The following is a 12036-nucleotide window of genomic DNA, read 5'->3' on the forward strand; positions in this document are numbered from 1 at the left end:
ATACTTTTAATATATACGAAAATGTAGAGTGAAAACAAAAACAAACATAAGAAAAAACGAAATAAAAACAAAAATTGGAGAAGAAAAAAGAAAAGAAAAAAGTAAAAGGAAACAAAGTGCAAAAAAATGAAAAAAATGGAGATGAAAAAAATAAATGAAACAAAAGAAAAAAAGAAAGAAAAAAACAAAAATCTAGTGAAAACCAGATCTTGACCTTCAACTACGGTTGCGCCAAGCTACTTAGCACGAAGCCGATTGTAGCCTAGTGGCAAGACGCGAGCTGCATCATCGCGGAGACCGGGGTTTCGATCCTCCAGTCTTCCATGTTTTTCTCTGTTATTTTGAAGTCAAGCAAAAGAAAATGGACCTGCCCGATTCGTAGGGCAGAGGAAGATTCCCTCGGCGGGAGGAGGCTATCCTATCGCTTAAAGCGATAAATAGCCCTTGCGGTCTTTTCTAGGGGCCAGCCTAGCTAAACTTGAGCCCAGGCAAAGCCCATCACTTCGGCCCAACCATTGCAAGCAACAGAGCCCAAGTTGAAAGTCACTAGCGGCCAGAGCCCTCTTTTTGTCTGTTCTAAGAAAAAAAAAGCCCTTCTCACCTGTTGCGTGGTTTCCCCAAGTCGGTCTCGCCGATGGATCGATTCCGGCCTCTCAGGCGGATCCAGGTGGAGCCCGAGCGCGCTGACCCGCCCCCTCCCCCGCCGGCGGTGGCAATCGGCGGAGCGGCGGAAATGGTTCCGGCGCCCGCGGCCGGGATGCTCATGGGTGCCAAGGTGCGGCGCCGCGCGGCCGTCTACCGCGACTGCATGGGCGACTACATCGGCGTGCACAACGACCCGTGCCTGGCCAAGATCCTCGCCAAGCAAGGTGCCGACCCTCTCTTTCCACATCATTGTTTATTTCCGAGTAGTATACTTTGAGTGTGGTCTTATTGGAGGTCGACTGATTCGGTTCGTGGTAGTCTTCTGAAATGGATCCGGTGCGTTTGGTAGTCCCCATGTGAATTTACCCGGTGTGAATTGCGCTAACTTGAATGGTCAAATCACGTCTTGGGTTGTCTGAACTCGGCGAGTTTAGCCCCGGTAGTGGAGCGATTGGATCAAATATTTTATGCGTACCTTTGTATGAAATAATAGAGGGACTAGAGTTCTACTGCATTTTATGTCTTTTTCTTAGTGTCCTACTACCTCTGTAAAGAAATATAAGAGTGTTTAATCACTAAAGTAGTGATCTAAACGCTCTTATATTTCTTTACGGAGGGAGTACTTGTGAAATTAGTCAATTCTGCCATTACTGCATTGACAGGTGGTGGGGCGCAACATAGTAACTAACTAATGGTATCTTCTCTAAGTATTCTTGAATATTAAGAAGTACTCCCTCCGTTCCTAAGTGTAAGTGTTTTTAGACATTTCAATATGAACTACATACGAATGTATATAGAAAGTGTAGATTCACTCATTTTGCTCCGTATGTAGTCCATATTGAAATCTCTAAAAAGACTTGTATTTACAAACGGAGGGAGTACTGTTCTAGCGCATGGTCGTAGGCTCCTAGCTGTGCAAGTCTGTAAGAGATATGCACCATAGGTATGGCAATTGTTGGTTGTCACTAGCAAGTGTCCTGTTCATGGACAACACCGTGAGCATTCGGTATTGTAAGTTCGTAACCGCATAACCTCAGTCCGTAAGCATGTAAGGTGATCCTTGGTATATTGCAGGGGATAACAAAGTTCTGTTTGCGGACAAGGTGTTGAAGTTCACTCAATCAGGAAAGATGAAAAGGCGCATCCTTGTGATCACAGACTTTGCTCTCTACCTTGTCGACCCTGATGCTGATATATTGAAGAGAAGAATAGCACTTGCAGCTGTTGATAAGCTATGTATAAGCAAGCTCAGTGATAACTTCTTCGCAATCATTGTGCCGACCGAGTATGATTGTTTAATGGCCAGCACTAGAAAGAAGGAAATTGTTGATGTTATAGTTAAGGCTATCCAGAGCACATCTGAGTATGAACCTGAGGTGGCTTCCTCTAACAGGTAAAAAGTTAATTTATTAAGCTTACACATTGCTTCCTGTTAACCATAATACATTTGTGTCTCACATTTTAGCCCAAGGCTTCATTTTAATAAGTGCACCTAGCCAAAGGCTTTGATACAAAACCTTAGATGTCTGCAAACATGTACTGCTTTTACTGGTGTACCAGTCCAATTCTTCAACGTTTTCTTTCTGCAGGTTTGAGTACCATGCTGCTGCCGAAGTGATTAAAGAAGTTGAATTTGAAGAAGCTGATGGTACGTATTATTGCCGACAGTGCAGTATATTGCACAAGTGTTATGAGCATGCCCTTTGTTTTATCATCGTTATGGCTGGATTGAGTCATTTAGTAGGTTTTCATTTCATGGGACAAGCTACTGTGTCCATTGATTCTTGATTGACTAACCTAATATATAGTATCTATTTTCTACTGTATTACACAAGGAGTGTAAAATGCATTTTTTAATTGCCATTGCTCCTACAAACAACTACAGTATATTGAAATGTTTTGCTCGATGGGTTCTCATGTTCTGCAATTCCCAATCCAGGACGCGTCAAAACTAGGATCACCCTCAAGGAGAAGCCATGATTCAGAATCATTTCGCTAGCTCCCTGTACAATGTATAGCTCTTGTAATCTCGGTGGATTCTCACATTCACTTTGTGCGGCAAAGTTGAAAGATACACACTATTCTTTTGTTGTGTACTGCATTCTATTTTCTTGCTTTTGTACGTGGAAGAAGTGACCTGCCATTTTGAGGACCCATGATCGAATCTGTGGAATCTTGTTGTTATCATGACACTTTATACTGCTCTGGATTTTCTCTTTCTTATCATGTCATATTTGGAGAATATAACAAGTCTTTTCTTTTTTGAGAAAGAGAATATGACAAGTCGAGCTAGCCCGTCCTGCGCTACATATACAACCATCTTCCTAGTTGCATCCTTTGAGAAGGCTGGGAATAACACTACCTGCAAACAGTAGACTGTTGCTGATAGCTTTGGCTGCGTCACGGGGGACGTCTGCTTCTGTTTGCTTAGCGCATAATTAATCCAGCCACGAATCAGGTAATCTGAAGAAGAAGAAGAAGAATCCGAGTGCGTGCATGCCGTTGCTAAGGTAGCAGGACCAAAACGGCATGGTTCTAGTGATTGTGATGTGCTTACTCATCTTTTGCTCTGATGAATTTTCAAATCCTTGAAGTTGAAAACAAGACAAAGAGAAGTTGTGTTTGCCTTCAAAGATGGCATCACTAATCTAAGTGTGTTTTCTTTTCTTATCAGTAATTAACAAGTGGGCATCTTTCTTTAACAAAGAGTGGTGGCTCATACATACATACATGCATGCATGCACGCATAAAAGCAGGGGAAAAGACAAATCACGTCAGCAATGAATGTTGTTTTCACAACAATTGACTAGTAGTTGCCACCTTGGAGAGGAGGCGCTATTCTCCAATCAAATCAAACAATATACTCCATGTTATTTTTATTTCCATCAATACCTTTTGACATAGTATGGCACTGTACCAAAGAGATAGATAGATCTTCTAGAGGTTTCCCTCCTCCCTCCATAGGTCAGGATCACTAGATCCGGGCCTGCTGGCCCCTGGCGCTACGGAACTGTAACCGGCAGGCAACAACCAGTTGTCGACCCTGGCACGAGCCCAAAGGCCACGCACACACACGCACACGCATCTAATCTGGCTGGCTGGCTGGCTGGAACCGAAACTGAATGGAGGGCGACCGAGCACGGCCCCAAATATCACACGCCTTTCCATCCTCGTAGTGGAGGATCTAGGGGACACATCATGCACAGGCCCCTACTCGCTACCAACCCAGCAACGGGAGGAGGAGGCGAGTTGCGTCGTCGCGTCGCGTATGTTTGTGCTCGCCCACCATCGAGCTGACGGCGACGCCCATCGCCGCGGCTTGCTGTCACCGTTGATCCGCGACCTGCTCTGGACCGGCTTTCCTTCTCCTTTAATTAATTGCGCGAGCAGCACCAACACCTCTCGGATTTCTTAACGGGGCACTGGGCTTGGGGTGTAATCATGGGAACTGGACGCAACGTCACGAGCCATAGTACTACTAGTATCGTGGTCATGGGTAAGATTATGCATGATGTTGACCACACGGATCCAGCCCCCTTCCTTCCTCCTGGTGTGTTTGCTCCATCATCACCACCGGGGCAACTCCAATGCATGATTCCAAGTCGTCCACCTATGTCCGTTTGAGTCGAAACGGACAGACGGCACGATTCAACGCGCGACCGCATCCACATAGTTCGTTCTTTTGGCGTCAGGCCTACTTCATTTCCGACACATACATGCGTCCGGTTTGCGTTCACGCAAACGTCGAACGGACACACACGCGCCCGCTCTGCGTTCATCTCGGGCCCACTTGGCAGCCGACCACCTAAATCTCACCGTTCACATTGATTGCGCATGGGCGGGAGGCCCCACCTAGCAGCCACCCCGACCGAGCGGTCGCCGTCCTTTTTAATGCGGAACCCGTGGACCGGTGGGAGTCCCCATTTCCACTCCCGACGACACGTGCCTCCTCGAGCCCCGACATCCAAACCCTAGCTTGCCGCCCCTCCGCCAGCCACCATGGGATGGCATTGGATCCTCGGCTGCAAGGGAAAGCACGGCCGCGAGGCCGGGTCCTCCTCCGGCCGTCGCCGCCGCTCTACTCCTTCACCTCCACCTCCAACTCCACCACCCGCCTTTCACGTCGCGCCACCGGCGGCCGGAGCTCGTTTGTGCACGTACGTCAAGGCGGAGGTATGCAAGCATTATTGAGAGACGCGCACGTTGCTGTCGTGGACGGACGTGCACCTCCCTAATAACTGACACCTCTCCGCGGATCGAGTGCCCATTCTCCCGATCCCGGTGAGCAGCCGGGCCTGTCGGGACGAGATCAACCCACGTCGCACCCGCCTGCCGCCGGACCTCGTCGGGAGGATATCAATCGACGATTGGAGGTACGCCATCGACTTCCCCCTGTGGGATACGTGGCTCCGTGACAAGCACAACATACGCCGGCAATCTTTCTTTGTCGGTCGTGCTCCAAGCCCACCGCGGTCGCGCTCTAAGTGTCGCACGCGCTCCCAGGTCGCCGCAGCCGCGCGAGCGTAGGCTGGTTCGCGGCCTGACTCCGACGCCCTCACCGGCGCCTCACCTGAAGGAAATATGCCCTAGAGGCAATAATAAAGTTATTATTTATTTCCTTATTTCATAATAAATGTTTATTATTCATGCTAGAATTGTATTAACCGGAAACATAATACATGTGTGAATACATAGACAAACAGAGTGTCACTAGTATGCCTCTACTTGACTAGCTCGTTGATCAAAGATGGTTAAGTTTCCTAACCATAGACATGAGTTGTCATTTGATTAACGGGATCACATCATTAGGAGAATGATGTGATTGACTTGACCCATTCCGTTAGCTTAGCACTTGATCGTTTAGTTTGTTGCTATTGCTTTCTTCATGACTTATACATGTTCCTATGACTATGAGATTATGCAACTCCCGTTTACCGGAGGAACACTTTGTGTGCCACCAAACGTCACAACGTAACTGGGTGATTATAAAGGTGCTCTACAGGTGTCTCCAAAGGTACTTTTTGGGTTGGCGTATTTCGAGATTAGGATTTGTCACTCCGATTGTCAGAGAGGTATCTCTAGGCCCACTCGGTAATGCACATCACTATAAGCCTTGCAAGCATTGCAACTAATGAGTTAGTTGCGGGATGATGTATCACGAAACGAGTAAAGAGACTTGCCGGTAACGAGATTGAACTAGGTATTGAGATACCGACGATCGAATCTCGAGCAAGTAATATACCTATGACAAAGGGAACAACGTATGTTGTTATGCGGTCTGACCGATAAAGATCTTCGTAGAATATGTAGGAGCCAATATGGGCATCCAGGTCCCGCTATTGGTTGTTGACCAGAGAGGTGTCTCGTTCATGTCTACATAGTTCTCGAACCCGTAGGGTCCGCACACTTAACGTTCGTTGACGATATAGTACTATATGAGTTATGTATGTTGATGACCGAATGTTGTTCGGAGTCCGGGATGAGATCACGGACATGACGAGCAACTCCAGAATGGTCCGGAGATAAAGTTTGATATATGGGATAGTAGTGTTTGATCTCCGGAAGGGGTTCCGGATGTTTCCCGAAATGTTTGGGCACGAGAACACTTTATCTGGGCCAAAGGGGAAAGCCCACGAGGCTTTTGGAAAGTGCAAAAGGAAGTTTTGTGGAGACCAGAGGCTAGACGCCAGGAACCCTAGCGTCTAGGGGGTAGACGCCGGGAACCCTGGCGTCTAGCCCTGGAGTCCGAGAAGGACTCTTGCCTTTCGGGTGAAACCGACTTTGAGGAGGCTTTTACTCCAAGTTTCGACCCCAGGGCTCAACATATAAATAGAGGGGTAGGGATAGCACCAAAGACACATCAAGAAACACCAAGCTGTGTGCCGGCAACCCCGTCCCCTCTAGTTTATCCTCCGTCATAGTTTTCGTAGTGCTTAGGCGAAGCCCTGCGGAGATTGTTCTTCACCAACACCGTCACCACACCGTCGTGCTGCCGGAACTCATATACTACTTCATGTTGGAAATATGCCCTAGAGGCAATAATAAATTGATTATTATTATATTTCCTTGTTCATGATAATCGTTTATTATCCATGCTATAATTGTATTGATAGGAAACTCAGATACATGTGTGGATACATAGACAACACCATGTCCCTAGTAAGCCTCTAGTTGACTAGCTCGTTGATCAATAGATGGTTACGGTTTCCTGACCATGGACATTGGATGTCATTGATAACGGGATCACATCATTAGGAGAATGATGTGATGGACAAGACCCAATCCTAAGCCTAGCACAAGATCATGTAGTTCGTATGCTAAAGCTTTTCTAATGTCAAGTATCATTTCCTTAGACCATGAGATTGTGCAACTCCCGGATACCGTAGGAGTGCTTTGGGTGTACCAAATGTCACAACATAACTGGGTGACTATAAAGGTGCACTATGGGTATCTCCGAAAGTGTCTGTTGGGTTGTCACGAATCGAGACTGGGATTTGTCACTCCGTGTAAACGGAGAGGTATCTCTGGGCCCACTCGGTAGGACATCATCATAATGTGCACAATGTGATCAAGGAGTTGATCACGGGATGATGTGTTACGGAACGAGTAAAGAGACTTGCCGGTAACGAGATTGAACAAGGTATCGGGATACCGACGATCGAATCTCGGGCAAGTATCGTACCGCTAGACTAAGGGAATTGTATACGGGATTGATTAAGTCCTTGACATCGTGGTTCATCCGATGAGATCATCGTGGAACATGTGGGAGCCAACATGGGTATCTTGATCCCGCTGTTGGTTATTGGCCGGAGAACGTCTCGGTCATGTCTGCATGTCTCCCGGACCCGTAGGGTCTAAACACTTAAGGTTCGATAACGCTAGGGTTATAAAGGAAGTTTGTATGTGGTTACTGAATGTTGTTCGGAGTCCCGGATGAGATCCCGGACGTCACGAGGAGTTCCGGAATGGTCCGGAGGTAAAGATTTATATATGGGAAGTCCTGTTTTGGTCACCGGAAGAGTTTCGGGGTTTATCGGTAACGTACCGGGACCACCGGGAGGGTCCCGGGGGTCCACCAAGTGGGGCCACCAACCCCAGAAGTTTGCGTGGGCCAAGAGTGGTGAGGGACCAGCCCCTTAGTGGGCTGGTGCGCCTCCCACCAAGGCCCAAGGCGCAGGGAGAGTGGGAGGGGGCAAACCCTAGGTCCAGATGGGCCTTAAGGCCCACCCTAGGGGCGCCTCCCCCTCTCCCCTCTCTTGGCCGCCACCCAAGACCCATCTAGGGCTGCCGCCCCTCTAGGGGTGGGAACCCTAGAGGGGGCGCAGCCTCCTCCCCTTCCCCTATATATATGAGGCCTAGGGGCTGCCCATAACATACGTGATTTTGATCTCTGCCTGATGGCGCAGCCCTCCCTCTCTCCTAAGTCCTTCTCCTCTCCCGTGGTGCTTGGCGAAGCCCTGCAGGATTGCCACACTCCTCCACCACCACCACGCCGTTGTGCTGCTGCTGGATGGAGTCTTCCTCAACCTCTCCCTCTCTCCTTGCTGGATCAAGGCGTGGGAGACGTCGTCGGGCTGTACGTGTGTTGAACGCGGAGGTGCCGTCCGTTCGGCACTAGGATCTCCGGTGATTTGGATCACGACGAGTACGACTCCATCAACCCCGTTCACTTGAACGCTTCCGCTTAGCGATCTACAAGGGTATGTAGATGCACTCTCCTTCCCCTCGTTGATGGTCTCTCCATAGATAGATCTTGGTGACACGTAGGAAAATTTTGAATTTCTGCTACGTTCCCCAACAGTGGTATCAGAGCTAGGTCTATGCGTAGTTTCTATGCACGAGTAGAACACAAAGTAGTTGTGGGCGTTGATTTTGTTCAATATGCTTGCCGTTACTAGTCTTATCTTGATTCGGCGGCATCGTGGGATGAAGCGGCCCGGACCGACCTTACACGTACTCTTACGTGAGACAGGTTCCACCGACTGACATGCACTAGTTGCATAAGGTGGCTAGCGGGTGTCTGTCTCTCCCACTTTAATCGGATCGGATTCGATGAACAGGGTCCTTATGAAGGGTAAATAGCAATTGGCATATCACGTTGTGGTCTTTGCGTAGGTAAGAAACGTTCTTGCTAGAAACCCATAGCAGCCACGTAAAACATGCAAACAACAATTAGAGGACGTCTAACTTGTTTTTGCAGGGTATGCTATGTGATGTGATATGGCCCAAAGGATGTTATGAATGATATATGTGATGTATGAGATTGATCATGTTCTTCTAATAGGAATCACGACTTGCATGTCGATGAGTATGACAACCGGCAGGAGCCATAGGAGTTGTCTTTATTTATTTATGACCTGTGTGTCAACATAAACGTCATGTAATTACTTTACTTTATTGCTAACCGTTAGCTGTAGTAGTAGAAGTAATAGATGACGAGACAACTTCATGAAGACACGATGATGGAGATCATGATGATGGAGATCATGGTGTCATGCCGGTGACGAGATGATCATGGAGCCCCAAGATGGAGATCAAAGGAGCTATATGATATTGGCCATATCATGTCACTACTATTTGATTGCATGTGATGTTTATCATGTTTATACATCTTATTTGCTTAGAACGACGGTACTAAATAAGATGATCCCTTACAACAATTTCAAGAAGTGTTCTCCCCTAACTGTGCACCGTTGCGACAGTTCGTGTTTCGAAGCACCACGTGATGATCGGGTGTTAGATTCTAACGTTCACATACAACAGGTGTAAGACAGATTTACACACGCGAAACACTTAGGGTTAACTTGACGAGCCTAGCATGTACAGACATGGCCTCGGAACACAGAAGACCGAAAGGTCGAGCATGAGTCGTATGGTAGATACGATCAACATGAAGATGTTCACCGATGTTGACTAGTCCGTCTCACGTGATGATCGGACACGGCCTAGTTGACTCGGATCATGTAATCACTTAGATGACTAGAGGGATGTCTATCTGAGTGGGAGTTCATAAGATGAACTTAATTATCCTGAACATAGTCAAAAGGTTTTTGCAAATTATGTCGTAGCTCGCGCTTTAGTTCTACTGTTTAGTTATGTTCCTAGAGAAAAATTAGTTGAAAGTTGATAGTAGCAATTATGCGGACTAGGTCCGTAAACTGAGGATTGTCCTCATTGCTTCTTAGAAGGCTTATGTCCTTAATGCACCACTCAGTATGCTGAACCTTGAACGTCGTCTGTGGATGTTGCGAACATCTGACATACACATTTTGATAACTACGTGATAGTTGAGTTAAACGGTTTAGAATTGAGGCACCGAAGACGTTTTGAAACGTCGCGAAACATATGAGATGTTTCAAGGACTGAAATTGGGATTTCAGGCTCGTGCCCACGTCAAGAGGTATAAGACCTCCGACGATTTTCTTAGCCTGCAAACTAAGGGAGAAAAGCTCAATTGTTGAGCTTGTGCTCAGATTGTCTGAGTACAACAATCATTTGAATCAAGTGGGAGTTGATCTTCCAGATAAGATAGTGATGTTTCTCCGAAGTCATTACCACTAAGCTGCTAGAGCTTCGTGATGAACTATAATGTATCAGGGACATATATGATGATCCGTGAGATATTCGCGATGTTTGACACCGCGAAAGTAGAAATCAAGAAGGAGCATCAATTGTTGATGGTTAGTGAAACCACTAGTTTCAAGAAGGGCAAGGGCAAGAAGGGATACTTCATGACACGGCAATTCAGCTGCTCTAGTGAAGAAACCCAAGGTTGAACCCAAACCCGAGACTAAGTGCTTCTGTAATAAGGGGAACAACCACTGGAGCAGAATTACCCTAGATACTTGGTAGATTAGAAGGCTGGCAAGGTCGATAGAAGTATATTGGATATACATTGTGTTGATGTGTACTTTACTAGTACTCCTAGTAGCACCAGGGTATTAGATACCGGTTCGGTTGCTAAGGGTTAGTAACTCGAAATAAAAGCTACGGAATAAACGGAGACTAGCTAAAGGTGAGCTGACGATATGTGTTGGAAGTATTTCCAATGTTGATGTTATCAAGCATCGCACGCTCCCTCTACCATCGAGATTGGTGTTTGCGTTGAGCATAGACATGATTGGATTATGTCTATCACAATACGGTTATTCATTTAAGGAGAATAAACGGTTGCTCTGTTTATTTGAATAATACCTTCAATGGTCTTGCACCTAAAATGAATGGTTTATTGAATCTCGATCGTAGTGATACACATGTTCATGTCAAAAGATAGTAATGATAGTACCACCTACTTGTGGCACTGCCACGTAAGTCATATCGGTATAAAACGCATGAAGAAGCTCCATGTTGATGGATCTTTGGACTCACCCATTTTGAAAGGATTGAGACATGCGAACCATGTTTGTTGGTAGATATGCATGAAGAAACTCTATACAGATGGATCGTTTGGACTCACTTGATTTTGAATCACTTGAGACATGCAAATCATATCACATGGGCAAGATGACTGAAAGCCTCGTTTTCAGTAAAATGGAACTAGAAAGCAACTTGTTGGAAGTAATACATTTTGATGTGTGTAGTCCAATGAGTGCTGAGGCATGTAGTGGATATCGTTATGTTCTTACTTCACAGATGATTTGAGTAGATGTTGAGTATATTTACTTCATGAATCACGAGTCTGAATTATTGAAAGGTTCAAGTAATTTCAGGGTGAAGTTGAAAGATCGTCGTGACAAGAGGATAAAAGATCTATGATATGATCATAGAGATGAATATCTGAATTACGAGTTTGGCACAGAATTAAGACATTGTGGAAATTGTTTCACAACTAATACAGCCTGGAACACCATAGTGTGATGGTGTGTCCGAACATCATAACTGCACCCTATTGGATATGATGCATACCATGATGTCTCTTATCGAATTACCACAATAGTTTATGGGTTAAGCATTAGAGACAACCACATTCACTTTAAATAGGGCACCACGTAATTCCGATGAGATGACACCGTATGAACTATGGTTTAGAGAAACCTAAGATGTCATTTCTTAAAAGTTTGGGGCTGCGACGCTTATGTGAAAAAGTTTCAGGCTGATAAGCTCGAACCCAAAGCGGATAAATGCATCTTCATAGGACAACCCAAAAACAGTTGGGTATACCTCCTGTCTCAGATCCGAAAGCAATAAAGGATTGTTTCTAGAATCAGGTCCTTTCTCGAGGAAAAGCTTCTCTCGAAAGAATTGAGTGGGAGGATGGTGGAGACTTGATGAGGTTATTGAACCGTCGCTTCAACTAGTGTATAGCAGGGCACAAAGAGTTGTTCCTGTGGCACCTACACCAATTGAAGTGGAAGCTTATGATAGTGATCATGAGACTTCGGATCAAGTCAC

At 46.1% G+C, this 12036-nt stretch overlaps 1 protein-coding gene across 1 annotated transcript; it reads left to right on the forward strand.

The window, feature by feature from the left end:
- The first annotated feature begins 574 nt into the window (after positions 1 to 574).
- LOC125544148 (myosin heavy chain-like protein) lies at positions 575 to 2842 on the forward strand. The gene is made up of 4 exons (XM_048707732.1): positions 575 to 869; positions 1720 to 2038; positions 2235 to 2293; positions 2585 to 2842. The coding sequence occupies exons 1-4, from the start codon at positions 635 to 637 to the stop codon at positions 2623 to 2625; spliced, it is 654 nt and encodes a 217-aa protein (XP_048563689.1). The 5' UTR covers positions 575 to 634; the 3' UTR covers positions 2626 to 2842.
- Positions 2843 to 12036: the final 9194 nt, after the last annotated feature.

This window comes from Triticum urartu, chromosome 3A (assembly GCF_056163025.1).
Source record: "Triticum urartu cultivar PI428250 chromosome 3A, HENAU_Tu73, whole genome shotgun sequence".
Classification (NCBI taxonomy): domain Eukaryota; kingdom Viridiplantae; phylum Streptophyta; class Magnoliopsida; order Poales; family Poaceae; genus Triticum; species Triticum urartu.

What these genes read in the sequence shown, in the direction of transcription:
- LOC125544148 (XM_048707732.1), top strand. Translation starts at nt 635, where the DNA reads ATGGATCGATTCCGGCCTCTCAGGCGGATCCAGGTGGAGCCCGAGCGC. An exon ending in CAAGATCCTCGCCAAGCAAG is followed by an intron (nt 870 to 1,719) that starts GTGCCGACCCTC and finishes GGTATATTGCAG; the next exon opens with GGGATAACAAAGTTCTGTTT. An exon ending in GAGGTGGCTTCCTCTAACAG is followed by an intron (nt 2,039 to 2,234) that starts GTAAAAAGTTAA and finishes TTCTTTCTGCAG; the next exon opens with GTTTGAGTACCATGCTGCTG.